General features: G+C 44.8%; 1 protein-coding gene across 2 annotated transcripts in view; it reads left to right on the top strand.

Annotated features, from left to right (window-relative positions):
• The first annotated feature begins 6,908 nt into the window (after nt 1–6,908).
• The window catches only part of ENOX2 (ecto-NOX disulfide-thiol exchanger 2), a 150,573-nt gene continuing 137,721 nt past the window's right edge, over nt 6,909–19,760 (top strand). The window contains exons 1-2 of one of the 2 annotated variants that reach the window (XM_030574514.1): nt 6,909–7,022; nt 19,253–19,327. In XM_030574514.1, coding sequence (XP_030430374.1) covers nt 6,980–7,022; nt 19,253–19,327 — 118 coding nt within the window. In that variant the 5' untranslated portion in view covers nt 6,909–6,979. The remainder of the gene's footprint in view (nt 7,023–19,252; nt 19,328–19,760) is intronic. The other variant, XM_030574512.1, reaches the window with a different exon arrangement.

Raw genomic sequence — 19,760 nt, forward strand, 5'->3', positions numbered from 1 at the left:
TATAAGGGCACACACCCCACCCTGGGAAGCCACACTTCCACCCAGGAAGTGTCCACATATGTCTCCATGATCACAGATCAGATGGTATTCCTGATGCGTCTGTAAGGGCAGTGGGCCAAGTCTGGTACTCAAGATCACTCCGAATGGCCATCAGCTGGTCATTCAGGAAATCCCGAATTCCTAAACATACTAGATCCCACTGCAATGCCTTCTCAGCCTCAGTTATATTCAATACCATCTTTTCTTGGTGTAGTACTATAATACACCTGTTATTTAACTATTCTCAGGTACTGTCAAAAGGCATTCCCATTAAGAGCATACATTATTAGTCATTGGAATGGTTTCAATATGGGTAAAATTTTTAGTAGCAGAACAAACTTTTGGGTACTTGTTATTTAAAATCCAGTTAGAGAGAGCTATATATATGATGAGGGATTTATCCAAAACACAGGGCGCAGCCTGTAGAATAAACCCCAAAATCCATTCAATACCACATTCCCAAACATGGGTTCCACAAATGTCCTCCCACCAGTGTATAATTCTTTGTTTCTTCACCAGGGTCAGTTCTTAATGTCCTTTCTAGTCAGGAATTCCTGGACTTTGACAATTTCAGTGGAGCGAGCGTTCCTTCTTCTTTCCCAAAACAGTCGTGATGCAGCATCCTATAGGGCAGAGGTTACTAGCACATAACCCTGTAATGGTTTTGATTCTTCTAGAAAAATTCAAAGGCACAGTAGATCTGTCAGTGGATAAGGGAGAGGTTACTAGCACGTCACCTTGTACTTTTTCCCTGCTGTCCAAAAGGCACAGTGGAGCTAGAAGGTGAAATAAGCTAATCATCAGTAGGAGAATTCTCCTGATGTGGAGTGGGTCTTTTTGCAGTGAGAATCTTGGGTCCAAGCAGTCAGTCTTTGGCACTTCACAGCAGAGTTGGTAGTCACCGGGACTTAAGGGCCTTTCCAGCATGGAGCCAAAGCAGTCTTTCGTCGGTGGACCTTTACATCAATCCCGTCTCCTGGTTCCAAGGAGTGGCAGGGCTGCTAGGGTCTTTGGGTAGTGCTTCTTTACCTGTGAGAAAAGAAACTTACACATTTCATTAGTGCCTGGCAGTGTTTTTCAGATCTCATAGCTGTGTGGGCAAATTCAAGCCCTCCTTTTCCTAGTTGTTAGCCAAGTCTTAACTGTGAGCAGTGTCCTTGAATGGAGTCAGTGTCTTATCTATAGCCTGAGCTTGCTAGCTAATTCTTTTTTTTTTTTTTTCCGTTAACTTATTCTGTGCTTTGTTCTTCTTTCTTGTTTTCTTTTAACCTGCAAAGGAAACTTCCACTTTTTACTTATACACCTTTTTCCCAACAATGAAGACATAAACATTGTCATTATACAGTAATTAGTCTTATTATTTAATATATGCCACACACACACCCTTTTACTAAAATAACCTTATTACAGAGCTTTGGAGCAACAAGCCAGGACAAGCACATCCACTTTGAGGAGTTCATTCAATTTAACTTCTACTCCAATAGCTTTCCACCATCCCCAGCCCTCTGGCTAGAAATCTGAGGTAGCCAGAAAGATCCCATATACAATATGGGGAGTGGGTTAACTTTTCATGTCCTTGCTTTCAAAGACTGTTGGTATGCAAATTTTAACAACAATTTTTGCAATTAACAGTTTGACCAATGAAGTTTCTTTTCCTTGAGGAACTGCATTAGACTTTAGTATATTACATTCTTCTGATTTACCCAAACACTTTGTATTCCAAATTGAACAAAACAAGTATCTGCATTTTAATTTAACCTTTTTGTTTGATTTTAAACTAGACTATTTTATAAAAATATTAAACACAAAAATTCCAGCCACAAGACAAACACCACAAGACAGAACATAGAACACAAAACATAATTTCTATTGTGCCAGTAAATGCATGGTACGTTGAATGCTGTTCAGCTGGCATCAGTTTTCTCTGATTATCTGAAAGACAAAAAAAAACAGAGGTCTACCCACCCCTTCTGGGCAGACAATCATCACTTGAAATATACAAATACCCTTGTTGACTTCAGGCAAAAACAGAGGAATTACCCAATATTTTCTTGTATTTGTTTCATAAGCAGCCCAGGTTTCCAATTACATAACCCTGTATACATTCTTCAGCTAATTTAACTAAATTGTTCATAGCCAAACCAAATGATTGCAATCCAATAATTTCTTTGCCTGAATTTATTTACAAACATTTCACAGACACCAAAAACCTTTTTTTTTCTTTAGCTTTTTCACAAAGCTCAACTGCTGTTCCCTCCAGCAACTACAGAGTTAACTTCTCACTCTCCCTTAAATCACTTGCTTGTCTCCCAACAGCCACTTTTATCAACTTAAATCACCATTCCAAGTAAGTCCTAGGTATTTGAAATCTCCATGCTTACACTTACTGACTCCTTCCTTCCACTATACCCTTAAAGTTTTCCAACCTGTTTTCCAATCTCTCTCTCTGTTGCCTGCCTGCCTGGGCCCGATCCTGCTTTTCTTCCTGAACCGTCCCTTCCATGGGCACCAGCTTATTCCACTACCAGTTTAGCTAGGAGGGTGGGCTTTTCAACTAGCCCCCACCCTTCCTGGTCTCTTCCCTTAAACATTCTTACTTACAAGACTACCCAAGTCCTCCTTCACGAGGCTTGTCACCTGGACAAAAACACATGGCCCATTGGGCAAAGGCCAGTTACTTAACATATAATTTAAAGGACTATTTTTAGAGGGTTTACCCAGAGACTCATTCATCTGTTTGACACTTAAACAGAAAAGAGAATTACACAGAGTGCAGAGGGAATTACAGTCTAAGCCAGACTTTCCCACTTCTGTACACTGACCGCTACAGGGGACGGGACAGAAGGATCTCAATTCAACCTCAGAGCTTTCTCGCACACATGGCTTCCACTCGGAGGAATTACATACGAGAGGTTCAGTTCGGCCCACACTCCTAACGTCCAAATGAACAGAGCAGAAAAACAACAGTAACCGGTTAAACAGAACAGAACCAGAACCAGATAGTGTTTCCTTATCCTATTAGGGCTCACTTTTACTCATGCGATTCTCAACATATAACACCAACAGTACCAAGCAAAGCAAACATAAAATAACAAGGGTAAAACAAATAGATGGTGTAAGTTCTGCAGGACTCCCCCCTTCTTAATTGCTCATCAAACTGTGACAAATTTCTGTTACCAATCTATCCCTCATGTCAGGTGATCAGGCTGACACTACAGGATCATTGGGGGAAGATAAAGAAAACACACCATATAACTGAATTTTAAAGCTTCATTAATAAAATAATAAAACAACAACGGAGAGTGTTGGGAACGCTCCCACATTACTCAGGAAAACCTTAATGCCCCAAGCCCCTTTCATACCCACCCACGTACGTCCAGACTGGCCACTTCTGTGTATAATGTTCAGAGGAGGGGGAGAGGTGGACAGGAGATTATCCTGTATACAGCTTGTCCAGAATTTCCAACATGCTTTTGCTCTTGGGAGGGCTGTTCTCTTACACCCTGGAATCTCCTGCGGCGTCTCTTTCAGAGATTCCAGTCCAGGTCGGCTGCCTGTGGCTTCTTTGGTGTCACCAAGCCACACCGACTCCAGGGTCACAAAGGCACACTTACTGGACAGTTAAGCTTTGCAAATGTAATCTCAGTTCTGTAACTTGTATTGCCTTTGGTTCGCCTCTGTCTATATTTTTTTCACAGCCAGCTGGGGCTGAAAGCAGCCCCTCCCTGCACCAAGCACACTCCGCGCCGATTCCTGACCCTGAATGCAGAGCAACCCTCCTCATTCCATCCCTGGGCCAAGATGATTTTTAAATTAACCCGTTCCTTTCCTCAATAGACAAATTTGCTCATGCTGTGTCAGGGCTTTTTGGTGATTAAACGCTCCTCTTCGATATATGATCTTATCTAGATTGAAGTACCTTCTAGTGGGCATTGTTTAGATGGATTTTCATGCATGTAAATATTCCAATTCTCTAAATACCTGCAGGTTGTTGAACCATAATGTACGTACATGTAATATGCTGGGGTACTCTTAGGGGGTGAGATGGAATGTTTAGACTGCCCCTTCCCCATTTTCCACTTACACACACAGGGAGGGTGCCCTGTCCGCGCTAGCGGCTCATAAACTATGGATTTTTCCCTACAGGGTACTCACACAGGAGAGGCTAACGAGGATGGCCACGACCCTGCTATACCTCCCTTCAGCAAAGAGCGTCGGCTAGTCTCTGGGAGACGGCGCCGCTTACTCTGATTGCATCCAGTGAGATGATCAGACTGTCAGTAGCCCACACGGAAAGGAAAGGGGGAGGGAAGATGGGTACACACACTCCTAGACCCAGGTAGCTTCCTCACCGGACGATACCAGGCCGAGTCAGCCCACCATGGTTCGGACCTCCTAAAGATCCACTAGTTACCGGGCTTGCATTAGAGTAGTCCTGGTCACGAGCTTTTGCTTCACAGGGTACTCTGGGCGTCTTCCGGTAACAGTCACTCATACTGGCCCCCTTTTTTTTTTTTTTTTTCCCCAGAGCTTTTCATACAAACAGTTTCAGAACCTACCTGTTCACTGACAAAACAGGAGTAATTGTACTGTAATTTACTGATCTTTCAGGTGGCCACCTTTCCTAACCCTTTAATTTGTACTGAGGCCAGTCCACTGTACAAAACCTTTGTAACCTAGTTTTGGATAACGGATCCGATCCAAACACCTTCCAATTCTCCAGAATGCATTTTAGGGGGGAGCACCTTGCCTTCCCCACCTTGCTCTGCCCCTGCCCCGTGTTGCAGGTAGATGCTGGGCGTCCCCAGATCCTAACAGAGAAAGTCCGGACAACCGGACTGTTCCTACCTTATCCAAGGGACCGGTTCCTCACCGTCGCCCGGGACCGGTTCCACACCGTCGCCCACAACTGCTTCTCCACTATTTGAGTGCGTTGCACCGTTGTGCCCTCTGAGGTCGCTCACACCGCGTCTCCGCCGAGGCCCCCGGTGAAGTCACCGGTGTGCACTGGGCGTCGGTCGTCACCGCGATCCGTTGACCTCCAGGAGGGATCCAGGCAAGGCTAATTTTCACCTCAGCCCACCCAGGGACACCAAAAACTGTTGCAGACACAGCAGTGCCAGAGGCAAGCAACAGTGGTTCGTTGCCTAGAGTGCTTAAGCGCCAATAAACACACTAGGGTGGAGAAGCAAACAACCAAATTTATTTGAGCTCAAATAAGGTGCCAGGGAGAAATAACAATCTCAGATCCTGCACACCTAAAACAAGCAGTTTCTTCCTTTTATATCCCAGTTGTTTACTACAAAACTTTCTTGCTGACTAGCTGATTTCTTACTCCCCCCTCCTTTCCCATCCAGCTGCAGTATCTTCTCTCATTCAATCTTTTGACTTCCCCCTTCTTCCCCCTCTCCGCTGCTGAGACATGTATACAGTATCTTAAAACGACCTTGAACATGCTCTAGCCTAGCTTCAATGTGTTACAGCAGAGAACTGGCTATTACAATCAAAAGCTAACTGCTAATACTACATTTTTGCAGCTATTAGTACATTAGGTTACACTAGGTTACACAAAGTGTTTAACATGGAGGAACATTGGTTCATTAAGGCCTACAGCAGAAGGGCTTCATTGACACTTGTGGTCTATCACCTTTCCGAGCTACCTAGGGTTATGCCAGAGTGACACCAACAAATTCATATCCCACGGGCAACTCGATAGTCATCTTGCCAAAGCAGTGTAGGTGTTGGGATTTACTGATCAGTATAGGCTTTTCTTTATCTCCAGTCATATTGGTGAATAGAATGAGGGTGCTTCAGCAGGACTGCTGAATGCTCAGCACTTTTGAATCAAACGCAGTTTAATATTTTTCAAATTTTGTAGAAACATTCTACTTTGACATGCAGAGTAAACCCAGTAACTTTAAGGTGAAACCAATTTTGCAAGCCAAGGATATATCCCTAAAGTAGGGCATTATAAGTGCAGCTCATTGGAACTGTAACCAGGGACAGACTGCCTTCTGCCGCCTCATAATTTATTATTATTAGCATTAGACTATGATGATAATCAAATTAACATAAAGAATGTAATGAAAAACTGTAAGATGCCATGCACCTGACTTGAAGGGCGAGTAAAACTGGTAGGCTGTTATAAAGTATTACTGGCACAAAAGCATGCCTGCAGATCGGGACGGTGCTCTAATGCCATGCTGGGGGGCAGAAGCAATGGGAGTTCAGTCCTGTCTGGCATGCCCTGATGTTGGGTGCTTAGGAGGCCCCCTGACAAAGGGGTGCTAGAGCAATCTGTACAGTAAGGTGCTGAGAGCCATTGACCCAAACTGTAAACCCTACACAGATGGAAACACTGGAGCACCCCTAGCTCCAGCCCCTATGCCCTGAATGTTCTTCGGATACTCTGGCTGCGACGGCAACCTCCACTGAGCCTGGATCTGCGGCCGTTGCCATGGTTTCCAGGCACGCCCTGGTCACGCGGAGCTACGACGGTCCTGTCAGAGGCTTTGTACGTCCCTCTGTAACGGGTCCGCAGCGCCCCCGGGCGCTCTCCGCTCAGATCCCCCGGCTCACGCCGGGCGGTGCCTTGTGGGCTGCGGGAGATGCACGGGCCCGGTGGGACTTGCAGGGCGGGCTGGTCTGCTGAGGGCTAACGGCGCGTTCGGCCAACCCTGCTGCAGCTCTCTCCACAGTCCGCTCTGGGGTACAGCCACTACAGCCTACGTTACCCAGAAGGCCTCGCGTCCGGAGTCCTGACGGCCAATCAGAGAACGAGTGCCGCCTCAAGAAACTACCATGCCCAACATGCCTCAGGACTCACAGCGCGCCCCCGGGTAGCGGTGGCCAATGGGAGGCGACGCAAGCCGCTTTGGGGCGGGTCTGTCTCTGCGGCCTGTGCTGGGCGCAGGCTGCGGAGCTGCCGGGGTTGCCGCGGATGTATAAGGAGTGTCGGGGTGGCGCGGCCCGGCGGGCGGCAGGTGAGGGACTAGCTGGAGCGGAGGGGTCTGGAGCGAGCTGGTATCAGCGGGGTGTATGTGTCCCGGAGGTGCGAGGCTCCGGGTCGGGTTCCCCGGGCTCTGGGGGGGCGGTGAGTGAGGCCCAGGGGAGGGTGCTTCGCCGGAGCATCGCCCGGCCTACTCAGGCTGGGTGAGAGCCGGGAGGAGAGGCCTTGCCTGGGGCCTCGTGCCCGAAGCGATGGGCTGGAGTCACTGCTCGGACAGAGGCCTTGAGCACCGCTGAGGCGGAGGCGTGCGCCTGAGTCTGGATAGCTCCGAGCAGGGTGAGATACCCCCGGCTGTGAGCCGTGTGTTCATTGCACAGCCCGCTGTTGGGGTCAGTCCTGGGGGTGCACTCCTGCTGCTTGCCGATGGAAAGGGCCTCTCTCAGCACGCTTTTGCTTGTATGGGAGAGGCCCCACTCCTTCCCAACTCCAGGTGCAGAGGGCGGCAATGCCACAACACAGGGCTGCAGAGGAACCCAAGTTGTGGTGTGTGCTTGGGATTCGAGACTGTCTCAGTTCAGCCCTATATACTTGCTTTTCTTTTACACCTGTACCCAAAAAGCCCAGCAAACATATCCTATGTGCACCACCCAAATGGGTATTCATTCAGGCTTATTTTTCTCTTATGTTCTCAGCCTTGGCTGCTTCTGTGGGGGCTTGCGTCTGAAAGGTGTGTGTGTGTGTGTTGTTCCTTGTGTTTTGCAGGCCTTCGTGCCCCTCAGGGCTACCTAGCTAGGTAACTCTTCTTGCCATGACCAAATAAACTTTACGGATTTCTTGGCAGCTTGTCCCAGAGCTCTCAACTCTCTCAAAATCCCCTTCTTGTAGTAAAGATCCATTTTTTCAGCGTTCTGTGTGAATTTGTTTCCAGCAAGGGAGCTTCTGATAAGACACTGAAAGTAGCGTGCACGTTCACTAGCTAGCTATTTTGTGTCTTTAGCATAATTGAATGGTGTATGTGGGTCACTTCGTTTGGCAAAAGTTTAGATATTTTAGACCAGAAATTAAAATTCCAGGACAGTTGAGAATTATGTTATCAGACTTTCTTTGGTATTTCTATAATAATAGATAATATTAAGTTATGGGGTATTAGCTGGTGTCAACTATAGACCATGAAATCACTCTAGGGAGCAGGATGACCACTTCCTTACACACCCATCTACAATGTGCTTGAGTGGTTAAAGCTGTGTAATGATGGGAGACTTCATTTTAAGTGACATGCTGGAGGTCTCGTGCTGCCAGTACTAAAACATCCTTGGAATTTGTCAGTGTTATAGATGAAAATTTCCCAGTTCAAAAAGTGTTGCAGGCCAGTGAGGAATTATTTTAGACCTTGTCTTAACAGATAAGAACATAAGAATGGCCATCCAGGGTCAGACCAATGCTTTGTCTAGCCCAAGGTCCTGTCTTCTGATGGTGGCTAGTGCCAGGTGCTTCAGAAGGAATGGACAGGGCAATTATCAATAAAGAGGAACTGATCACAGAATTAAAAATTAACAGTATCTTAGACACAAGTGATCATGACTTGATCACATTTATAATGTGCAGGCAGAATAAAGTCCAGACCAGTTTAAAAAAAAATTATATTGGGTGTGTTTCCAGTTGGGCCCCCACAGGGATTCATTCTTGGCCTTATGCTATTTAACATTTTTAACCTTTTACCTGGAAGAAAATGTGAAATCATCACTGATAAAGTTTGCAGGTGATCCAAAGATTTGGGGAGTAGTAAATAATGAAGAGAATAGGATATCTCCATTAATTTATTTATTACCTATCTCCTAGATGACCTTTCAAGGTCCCTTCCACTTCTAAGTCCAGCCCCCTACCTTCACTAGCAGGACCAATTACTGATTTTTGCCCCAGATCCCTAAGTGGCTCCCTCAAGGATTGAACTCGCAACCCTGGGTTTAGCAGGCCAGTGCTCAAGTGGGCGCAAGCAAGCAGTGTGTGTTTTAAAATGGCTAAACTTGCACAACTCAGAACAAATAATATAGGCTGTATTTACGGAGTGGGGGACTCTATCCTGGGAAGCAGTGACTGTGAAAAAGATTTGAGCATCATGGTGGATAATCAGTTGAACATGAGCTCCCAATGTTACACTGTCTGAAAGTGGTAATGTACTCCTTTGATGCTTAAATGGGGATCCTGAGTAGGAGTAGAGGGGTTATTTTACCTCTGTATTTGGCAATGGTGTGACTACTGCTGGAATCCCATGTCCAGTTTTGGTACCTGCAATTCAAGAAGGATGTTGACCAATCAGAGAAGAGCCACGAGAATTAAAACGGATTGGAAAACATGCCTTATAGTGATAAACTCAGAGAGCTCAATCCGCTTAGCTTAATAAAGAGAAGGGAAGGAGTGACTTGATTACAGTCTATAAATATGTACATGGGGAACAAATATTTAATAGACTTTTCAATCTAGTGTAGAAAGGTATAACACACTTCAATGGCTGGAAGTTGAAGCTAGACAAATTCAGACTGGAAATAAGGTATACATTTTTAAGTGAACATAATTAACCATTGGAATAGCTGACCAAGGGTCGTGGTGGATTCTCCATCACTGACCATTTTTAACTACAGTTTGGATGTTTTTCTAAAAGATCTGCTCTGGAGGTTATTTTAGGGGGTGTCTATGGTCTGTACTGTACAGGAGGGCAGTCTCATGTATGTATAAAGTACAGTAAAGGAGATGGAAACTCACAATTTTGATTTAACAGGATGAGATGTGACCAGGTCACTTCTCTACTGAGTTTCTGTTATTCGAGAACAGTGGTTCTCTTTTTTTGTTGGCGGACCACTTGAAAATTGCTGAGGGTCTCGGTGGACCACTTAATGATCTTTCCAAATATTGTTTGTACCGTTAGTTAACTATTGTAAAGCACTTTGGATAAAAGTGCTATAGTAAAAAAAACCAACCTTAATAATAGTTTTTTGTTATACAAATAAAAGCACATAACTCATATTTTAATATCAGTAGCCTTACCTTTCTAATATAATGGATGTGTCCTCTCTGTCCTCTGCTGCGGCAGCCCCCAAGCTGGGGCAGAGAAGGAGGGGGCGGGTCTCTCCCCTGCTACAGCAGCCACAGAGCTGAGGCTGGGAAGGAAGGCTCTCTCTCCGCAGCCGCCACAGCCCTGGAGCTGGGGAAAGTCGCCTCTTTCTCTGGCTGTCGCAGCCCTTCATGTCCCAAATTCCCCTCCCCCCCTTCTCACCCCACTGCCCCTTCCCACTTACCTCCTATTCTCCCCCAAGGCCACCACCTCACCTTATGTGTGTGTCTTCTCCAGGTTCCAGGCATCTGATTAGTGGAGCCACACCTAATTAGTGGAGCAGGGTGGCCCCGAGCTGGGCACAGATCACTTAGGAAGGCGCAGGGAGTAGGTTTCTGTGCTCAGCCTGAGATAGGGACATTGCTTCTGCCTCTCCCCCTGATGAGGGGTCCACTTGGGCTCGGGAGCTCTGGGGAGAAACTTTGTTGCTGTGAGTTCCCTGCCAGGGGCCCAGGCTGGCCTGGCAGTATGTGTTCCCTGCTACTGCAGCCCCAGCCCCATGGGAGCTGGTGGGATTGGCCCTGGACCAGGGAGGTGGGACTGGAAGGTTCCTACACCCAGAGGCAACGCATGAGCTGGTCATGTGCATCCACCTTCCCCCAAACTTTTAAATTGTGCCCCTCTCCAACCCTCCCTCCCCCCATGTCAACAGTTACATGTTGCCTTTGGAGATGGGAAGTATTAATGCCATTTTCCTCTGGTAAGCTCTCATCTGGTCACCCATTTTTCAAGAAAGCTCAGTTCCAGCTGGAACAGGTGCAGGAAAGGGCTTCTGAGATGATCAGTGGAATGGAGGATCTATCTTATAAGAGGAGGCTATAGTAGCTTGATGTATGAAGCCTAACAAAATGGAGGCTGAGAGGGGTTGTGATTGCTTTCTATGAATACATCATCGTGTAAATGCCAGAGAGGGAGAAGAATTATTTAAGCCAAAGGACAATGTTGGCCCAAGAACAAATGGGTATAAACTGGCTGTGAATAAGTTTAGTCTGGAAATTAGAAGGTTTCTAACTATCAGAGGAGTGAGGTTCTGGAATGAGTGAAAGCAGCAAAGAGTCCTGTGGCACCTTATAGACTAACAGACGTTTTGGAGCATGAGCTTTCGTGGGTGAATACCCACTTCGTCAGATGCATGTAGTGGAAATTTCCAGGGGCAGGTATATATATGCAGGCAAGCTAGAGATAATGAGGTAGTTCAATCAGGGAGGATGAGGCCCTGTTCTAGCAGTTGAGGTGTGAAAACCAAGGAAGGAAAAACTGGTTCTGTAATTGGCAAGCCATTCACAGTCTTTGTTTAATCCTGAGCTGATGGTGTCAAATTTGCAGATGAACTGAAGCTCAGCAGCTTCTCTTTGAAGTCTGGTCCTGAAGTTTTTTTGCTGCAGGATGGCCACCTTAAGGTCTGCTATAGCGTGGCCAGGGAGGTTGAAGTGTTCTCCTACAGGTTTTTGTATATTGCCATTCCTAATATCTGATTTGTGTCCGTTTATCCTTTTCCATAGCGACTGTCCAGTTTGGCCGATGTACATAGCAGAGGGGCATTGCTGGCATAGGATGGCGTATATTACATTGGTGGACGTGCAGGTGAATGAACCGGTGATGGTGTGGCTGATCTGGTTAGGTCCTGTGATGGTGTCGCTGGTGCAGATATGTGGGCAGAGTTGGCATCGAGGTTTGTTGCATTGATTGGTTCCTGAGCTACAGTTACTATGGTGCAGTGCGCAGTTACTGGTGAGAATATGTTTCAGGTTGGCAGGTTGCCTGTGGGCGAGGACTGGCCTGCCACCCAAGGCCTGTGAAAGTGTGGGATCATTGTCCAGGATGGGTTGTAGGTCCCTGATGATGCGTTGGAGAGATTTTAGCTAGGGACTGTATATGATGGCCAGTGGAGTCCTGTTGGTTTCTTTCTTGGGTTTATCTTGCAGTAGGAGGCTTCTGGGTACACGTCTGGCTCTGTTGATCTGTTTCCTTATTTCCTCATGCGGGTATTGTAGTTTTTAGAATTCTTGGTGGAGATTTTGTAGGTGTTGGTCTCTGTCTGAGGGGTTAGAGCAGATGCGGTTGTACTTCAGTGCTTGGCTGTAGACAATGGATCGTGTGATGTGCCCGGGATGGAAGCTGGAGGCATGCAGGTAGGCATAGCTGTCAGCAGGTTTTCGGTATAGGGTGGTGGGAATGTGACCATCACTTATTTGCACCGTGGTGTCTAGGAAGTGGACCTCCCGTGTAGATTGGTCCAGGCTGAGGTTGATGGTGGGGTGGAAGCTGTTGAAATAGGGGTTGGAATTTTTCCAGAGACTCCTTCCCATGGGTCCAGATGATGAAGATGTCATCAATGTAGCGTAGGTAGAGAAGAGGCGTGAGTGGACGAGAGCTGAGGAAGCGTTGTTCCAGGTCAGCCATAAAAATACTGGCATATTGTGGGGCCATGCGGGTGCCCATAGCTGTGCCACTGATCTGGAGATATATATTGTCATTAAATTTGAAATAGTTGTGTTTGAGGATAAAGGCACAGAGCTCAGCAGCCAGTTGTGCTGTAGCATCATCAGGGATACTGTTTCTGACAACTTGTATTCCATCTGTGTGTGGGATGTTCGTGTAGAGAGCCTCTACATCCATGGTGGCTAGGATGGTGTTTTCTGGGAGGTGACCAATGCATTGTAGAGAGTACACATATCCAGACAGTCCTTCAGTGAGAGTGCCAATGCCCGAGATGATGGGGCATCCAGGATTTCCGGGTTTGTGGATCTTGGGTAGTAGATAGAGTTGCCCCAATTATTAATTAATTTATTTATTTATTTTATATATTTTTATATAATTTATATATATATATAAAATAAATAAACCATCCTCTGTGCCTTTATCCTCAAACACAACTATTTCAAATTTAATGACAATATATATCTCCAGATCAGTGGCACAGCTATGGGCACCCGCATGGCCCCACAATATGCCAGTATTTTTATGGCTGACCTGGAACAACGCTTCCTCAGCTCTCGTCCACTCACGCCCCTTCTCTACCTACGCTACATTGATGACATCTTCATCATCTGGACCCATGGGAAGGAGTCTCTGGAAAAATTCCAACCCCTATTTCAACAGCTTCCACCCCACCATCAACCTCAGCCTGGACCAATCTACACGGGAGGTCCACTTCCTAGACACCACGGTGCAAATAAGTGATGGTCACATTACCACCACCCTATACCGAAAACCTGCTGACAGCTATGCCTACCTGCATGCCTCCAGCTTCCATCCCGGGCACATCACACGATCCATTGTCTACAGCCAAGCACTGAAGTACAACCGCATCTGCTCTAACCCCTCAGACAGAGACCAACACCTACAAAATCTCCACCAAGAATTCTAAAAACTACAATACCCGCATGAGGAAATAAGGAAACAGATCAACAGAGCCAGACGTGTACCCAGAAGCCTCCTACTGCAAGATAAACCCAAGAAAGAAACCAACAGGACTCCACTGGCCATCACATACAGTCCCTAGCTAAAATCTCTCCAACGCATCATCAGGGACCTACAACCCATCCTGGACAATGATCCCACACTTTCACAGGCCTTGGGTGGCAGGCCAGTCCTCGCCCACAGGCAACCTGCCAGCCTGAAACATATTCTCACCAGTAACTGCACACTGCACCATAGTAACTGTAGCTCAGGAACCAATCAATGCAACAAACCTCGATGCCAACTCTGCCCACATATCTACACCAGCGACACCATCACAGGACCTAACCAGATCAGCCACACCATCACCGGTTCATTCACCTGCACGTCCACCAATGTAATATACGCCATCCTATGCCAGCAATGCCCCTCTGCTATGTACATCGGCCAAACTGGACAGTCGCTATGGAAAAGGATAAACGGACACAAATCAGATATTAGGAATGGCAATATACAAAAACCTGTAGGAGAACACTTCAACCTCCCTGGCCACGCTATAGCAGACCTTAAGGTGGCCATCCTGCAGCAAAAAAACTTCAGGACCAGACTTCAAAGAGAAGCTGCTGAGCTTCAGTTCATCTGCAAATTTGACACCATCAGCTCAGGATTAAACAAAGACTGTGAATGGCTTGCCAATTACAGAACCAGTTTTTCCTTCCTTGGTTTTCACACCTCAACTGCTAGAACAGGGCCTCATCCTCCCTGATTGAACTACCTCATTATCTCTAGCTTGCCTGCATATATATACCTGCCCCTGGAAATTTCCACTACATGCATCTGACGAAGTGGGTATTCACCCACGAAAGCTCATGCTCCAAAACGTCTGTTAGTCTATAAGGTGCCACAGGACTCTTTGCTGCTTTTACAGATCCAGAGTAACATGGCTACCCCTCTGATACTGGAATGAGTGAACCTCCCAATAGGAGTGGTGATGGGGAAACCACATATCCTCTTATTAAGCTTGATAAACTTCTGAATAGAATTGTATGGCAGGGTTACCAGTCATAGCAGGAGCTGGACTCAGTGATCCAGGAGGTCCCATCTTTTCATGTGCTGTGTACCTGCTACTGTATTTTCTACTGCATGCAACTGATGAAGTGGGTTCTAGCCCACAAAAGCTTATTCCCTAATAAATGTGTTAGTCTCTAAGGGGCCACAAAGAATTCCTTGTTGTTTTTGCTAATACAGACTACCACTCTGAAACCTGTTGTTAAATAAACTTTATCAGAAACTGAATTTTAAAAGAGTTAATCAGCAAAAAAAAAAAATTCAAGTAGACTATCCTACATTGCTTTTGTCTAAAGACAGTAGTTGCATGTAGTAGAATTTGTAAATAACGTACATATTTGTAAATAAAATATAGAAATCTAAATAACATGCTCACGTAACATATTCACGTAACTAAGTTGTGCAAGTTAGATCGATTTACTGCGGTAGTGTAGAGCAGCCCTCAGTGTATGAGAATATTTGTGCATAGAAGAGAACCCTTGCTTGCCTCACTTGTATAGTTTATTTTAAAAATTGTACCATATCTTGTGTGTTTAAAAGGATGCACAGTAAGTATGTGCAGGAAAAGTCTCTTAACAGTTATATTGTGCCCTTACAAACTTTATCAAAATATGTAGGGTAGATGCCTGTGCAAGATATTTGTCCTAGAAAAGCCTCTGTGGAATTTAATCCCTAATTCTGTTTACAAAATACGCTGAGTGGAGCTAGCTTGCATGTGGTCATTTATATGTAGAGAAGTGTCATCACTGTGATCAAATAACTGTGACATATAGGATTTCCTCCACGAAGTGCATCTTTTCAAAGCAAGTGAGTCCCGTATTGGGCCATTTAGAATGCAGCAGAATATGTAGTCTGCCGTTATTGTGCCTTTGTAACTATTCTGAAGTAACTTCAGTGTGTATTGGAGTGAAGATTTCTTTAATATGGTTGACCTGAACAAGATACAAGAAAATTACAAATTAAAGGTAATACTGACTCTAGAGTTCAATCCTCCAATAAACAGAGAGGACCTTGACTGAATTCCTAGTTCTCTCCCCCACCCCCCCCAAATTATTCTCAGGAGAGGCATTTACTTCCCCTTCTGTGATGGATGTTTATGATGCAGATGATAGGTCTCCTTATCCAGAAGCATACCTTTATCAGCAAAAAACACATTTCCAGTGTGTATGGTAGAGATTCTGTAAGTGTTCAGTGTTGCAACCTTCCATGGGATATTAAGAGAAGAAGTCATTTAATGCCTGGCTATTCAATTTTTGTTTAATATGATACCTGGGGTCTCAGGACAAGAATGTTTTTACTGTTGCTCAAGATTGATGATTTTTATACGTGCTACTACAGTCTAGGTCATGTAATCTCCCCTCCTGAACTCAATTTTTGGGTGAAATTTTCTGACTTCTGTTGGAGTGAGAGAAGGAGAGGACTGAGGCACACAAGTGCATTTTTATTAAATTATCAACCCATTTTACATATGCAAAGCTTAAAATACACTTAAGAAACTTATCACTTAACAACCTGGCTTATTGTGAAGGAGTCAAATTCTTTTAGGCCCCAGCAGAACATCAGCTTCTCAAAATAATACAAAAGCCTGTGTATATATAGGTAAGCTTTCTACAAGGCCTAACAAACTCTGGATGTGTTATTGGACCAGCCTGTGGGGCAGGGAAATTAGTTCTGTAGTTGAGGACTCTTTAATTTTATATAAAAATACTCTGCTTCCATCCCCTAGATCAGTGGTTCCCAAACTTTAACAACCTGTGAACCCCTTTCACCAAAATGTCAAGTTTCGCGAACCCCCTCCTAAAAATGAATCTTTCTAGGGATTTTCTCCTTTACCTGAGTATAAATTATAAAAGCAATGATCTTGGAAATATAAAATTTGTTTTTATGACTTGCTTATTACACACTATTTATTATTTATCATTACAGTATTTTTATTACATTATGAAAATGGCAACACTCTTCCAAGATCTCACTTTCATAGCTTGTATCACTTTGAATAAGCCTGTTATAAGACAAGACTCCTATGTTTCATCAAGGAGTATCAGATGTGAAAGAGCATGAAGGTATTTAAGAAGCCAACTCAAAGCGTTCAGGTCTTGAGCAGTCCAGGCAAACAACGCACATTGCAACAAAGCTTAAACTTGTTCTTCATAATAATTTAAAAAACAAGACTAGCTGCCTGTTTAATTTTAAAAACAGCCAAAAATATTCACGTCCCTTTCCATTTCTTATAAGGAGTCTTGGAGTGTGATAGATTTGCTTGCTTTGATCTGCTTAGCTCTTGGAAGTCCAGGAGCTTTGGGCTGCTTGCCCCGTGCTGCCCAGGGTCCCTAGGAACAGCTCTGTCTGCCATTAGGGATTTTTTTCCTGAGAACCCCCTGTAACATTTTGCAAACCCCCAGGGGTTCACGAACCCCAGTTTGGGAACCACTGTCCTAGATGTATAGATCCAAAGGCTGAGCAACCTGACCATTCCAGGTGATACCAACTTTGGGATAGGAGGAGAGAGGTGGCCTCTGACAGTCTGCTCAGTGATAAAACTCTCATGTAGCTCATTGGAACAGGATCAGGGCTTAAGGTAGCTAGGACCCAAACTACGTATGACTTAAAAATCAAAGCCAACATTTTGAATTTCCCTTAGCCATATATTGCAAGCTGGCATGGTCTTGAAGCACAACCCAAGTGTTGTGCTGTCCATGGAAAACACCCCAAGTGAATGAACAGCCATAGTGTGCACCAGCTGAATTTCCAAATGGTCTTCAGCAGTAGCTCTAAGAACACATCCCAGCAACCCACGCTGAGGGGGGAAGAGGGAGAGCATGGATGAATATCAACCGCACATTCAAAAGAAGAGGTCATAATGTCCTCAACAAATAAATGTAAATCAGGCTGGGGAAAGCATTCTTGGATCCTATTGCCAGTTTACCAGTTTGGCACTTCTGAATATCAAGACTGACTTCCAGTCAAGAACTCTCTCTCTCTCTCTCTCTCTCCCTTCGCCCCACCCACCCCAAAAAACACCATCTACAGATTTATCAAGACCATTTAGCAAGACTTGTGTTGCTTTTGATATTGCACTTCTGCTAAGAGGTCTGTCATCACGGATTCCCACATGTGGGGCTGTGCTCCAGTGCTGGAGTTCTTTCAGTTCAGCTTTCTAAAGTTGTTGTTTCCAGCAGGGGCTGTCTTTTATGCCAACTCCTGCTATGGAACACCAGCATCTCCTGTTGCTTCAGCAACCAGTTTCTTTCTTCCACTGGCAGGTGAAGGAGGTCTCTAGCATTAGTGTTCCTGCTAATTCAGGCCCTATAGCTGTCTGTCTCTTAACACCTCATTAGTTTCTTCTGCCACAGGATTTTATTTTAATTGTCTGCTACTTTGAATCCTAGTTTAATTTAAAAGAGGAAAATAATCAGCAGTGTTAGTTGGTGGTGTTGCTTCTTTGCTGGCGTTGGAAAACTTGTGCCTTGACCAGCTTTCTGTATCTGTTAGCACATCAGTTCTCTTTTCTTGTTCCTTGGCACTGTGTGAGTTGGTTGACTCATTAGGACCATACTTCAGCTTGCATGGATGACTCCTGTTTTCTCTTTCAGGTCTGGAAAAGACAAAGCCCTCAAGCTTTAAGAAGTGTTCTAAATGTGGTTGGACCATGTCCGACAAAGACAGGCATGGCTGCTATATCTTGTACCTAGGAGTGAAGTGTGATAGGCTTGGCTGTTGGGCTGCCTCTTAGATATCAATGTAAGCAGTCAAGTCTTGGATGGGGTGCCTGAAAGCTCTTCTGGCTTCCTCTCATGCTTCCTGTAAATTCACTGAGAAGGTAGCTGAGAAGTTCCTGAAGACTTCAGCCCTTGATTCAACTGGAGTTGTGTGTCCTAGCTTCATATGAAGTCTTTGTTGGTTTGGTGAAAGGTCCTGGAGCTCCACTTTGACATCTTTTTAGTCAGTGAGAGCTAGGGTGTTGGTGACACCAGTAGTTGAGACTTCAGTGCACTTTGTGCCTCAGAAGTGATGTGCAAAACTTTTTTGAGTTCATTCTTTCTTTTTCTTATGGTTCATGAAGATCCACTGCTGCTTTTTATTTATTTTGTCAAAATCCATGTCTTCATGACCTTTAAAACTGAAAATAGTGTCTCTGACCCCCCTCTTCACTGAAAAACACACACGAAAGGGATTTAACATCTGCCCTCTGCTGACATGCAGAATTGTTTCAAACAGCATTCCCCTCTCCATCATACTCTTTAGGTATATATTGCTATAGCCTTTGTTTAAAGTTGTTACATTGTTTAGGTTATATTGCTACCTCCCTATATAGAAAGCATGGAGGGGATAAAGCTTGGAGACTAGAAAGAGCACTGATTAGTTAGTAATTGATGTGTCTGTAGGATTTAGACTGTTACTGTTTCACAGAAAAGGAAGTTCAACAAGTTGCGGAGGCTAGTGGGGTGTGTCCAAAAGGCAAACTTCGAGGAGGCATAACAGCCAAATTATAAAAAAATAAAAAAATAAAAAAGTGGGGTGGGGGAAGAGTTTAGGACTTGAAAAAATGTGGGAGCTGTTTGATTAATATTTCTAAGTTTTGCAGGTCAACTTTAATGTGTCAGTCCTATGTATTGTACAAAAGCTTCATTGAACACGACATCATTACTTCTGTAGTCTAGATAGAAGTTTTTCTTTGATTGCAGGTATGCAACTGGCTCTATCCTCTACTTCTGGCAGCAAGCACCTGACATCTCTAGGGACCCAGGCCCCAATTGCTAGTAAGTTGGTGTACCAGTTCTTTGTCAGAAATAGACAAAAGAATGTATTCAGACTGATGTCTTCATTTAACCAGACTGCTTTGCTTGTGTCAAGGCTGTTTCCCCACTCTGGCGCTTTGAGTGCAGAAGGCGAGAGCCTGCAAGGATTCTAAAAATTAATACTGGGTACTCCAGGCTGGTATCAAACTCCCAAGGTTACAGCTTTTCTCTGACCTTGGATGGGTAGATGCTGCCACCACCCAAATGCAAAAAATCCCCTGTGGGGTACCCTCAAGCCCTTTCATACCCCCATCCAGGGAAAGAGCTGAGAAAGAAGAAGAAAGGAAATCAGCTGTTGCCACCAACTAATTAAACAACATATGCACAAACCTCTTAGGACGCAAAAAAACCCCAGTCCTTAAAAAGGGAAATTTAATTAAAAACAAAAAGAAAG

This window comes from Gopherus evgoodei, chromosome 9 (assembly GCF_007399415.2).
Source record: "Gopherus evgoodei ecotype Sinaloan lineage chromosome 9, rGopEvg1_v1.p, whole genome shotgun sequence".
Classification (NCBI taxonomy): Eukaryota; Metazoa; Chordata; order Testudines; family Testudinidae; genus Gopherus; species Gopherus evgoodei.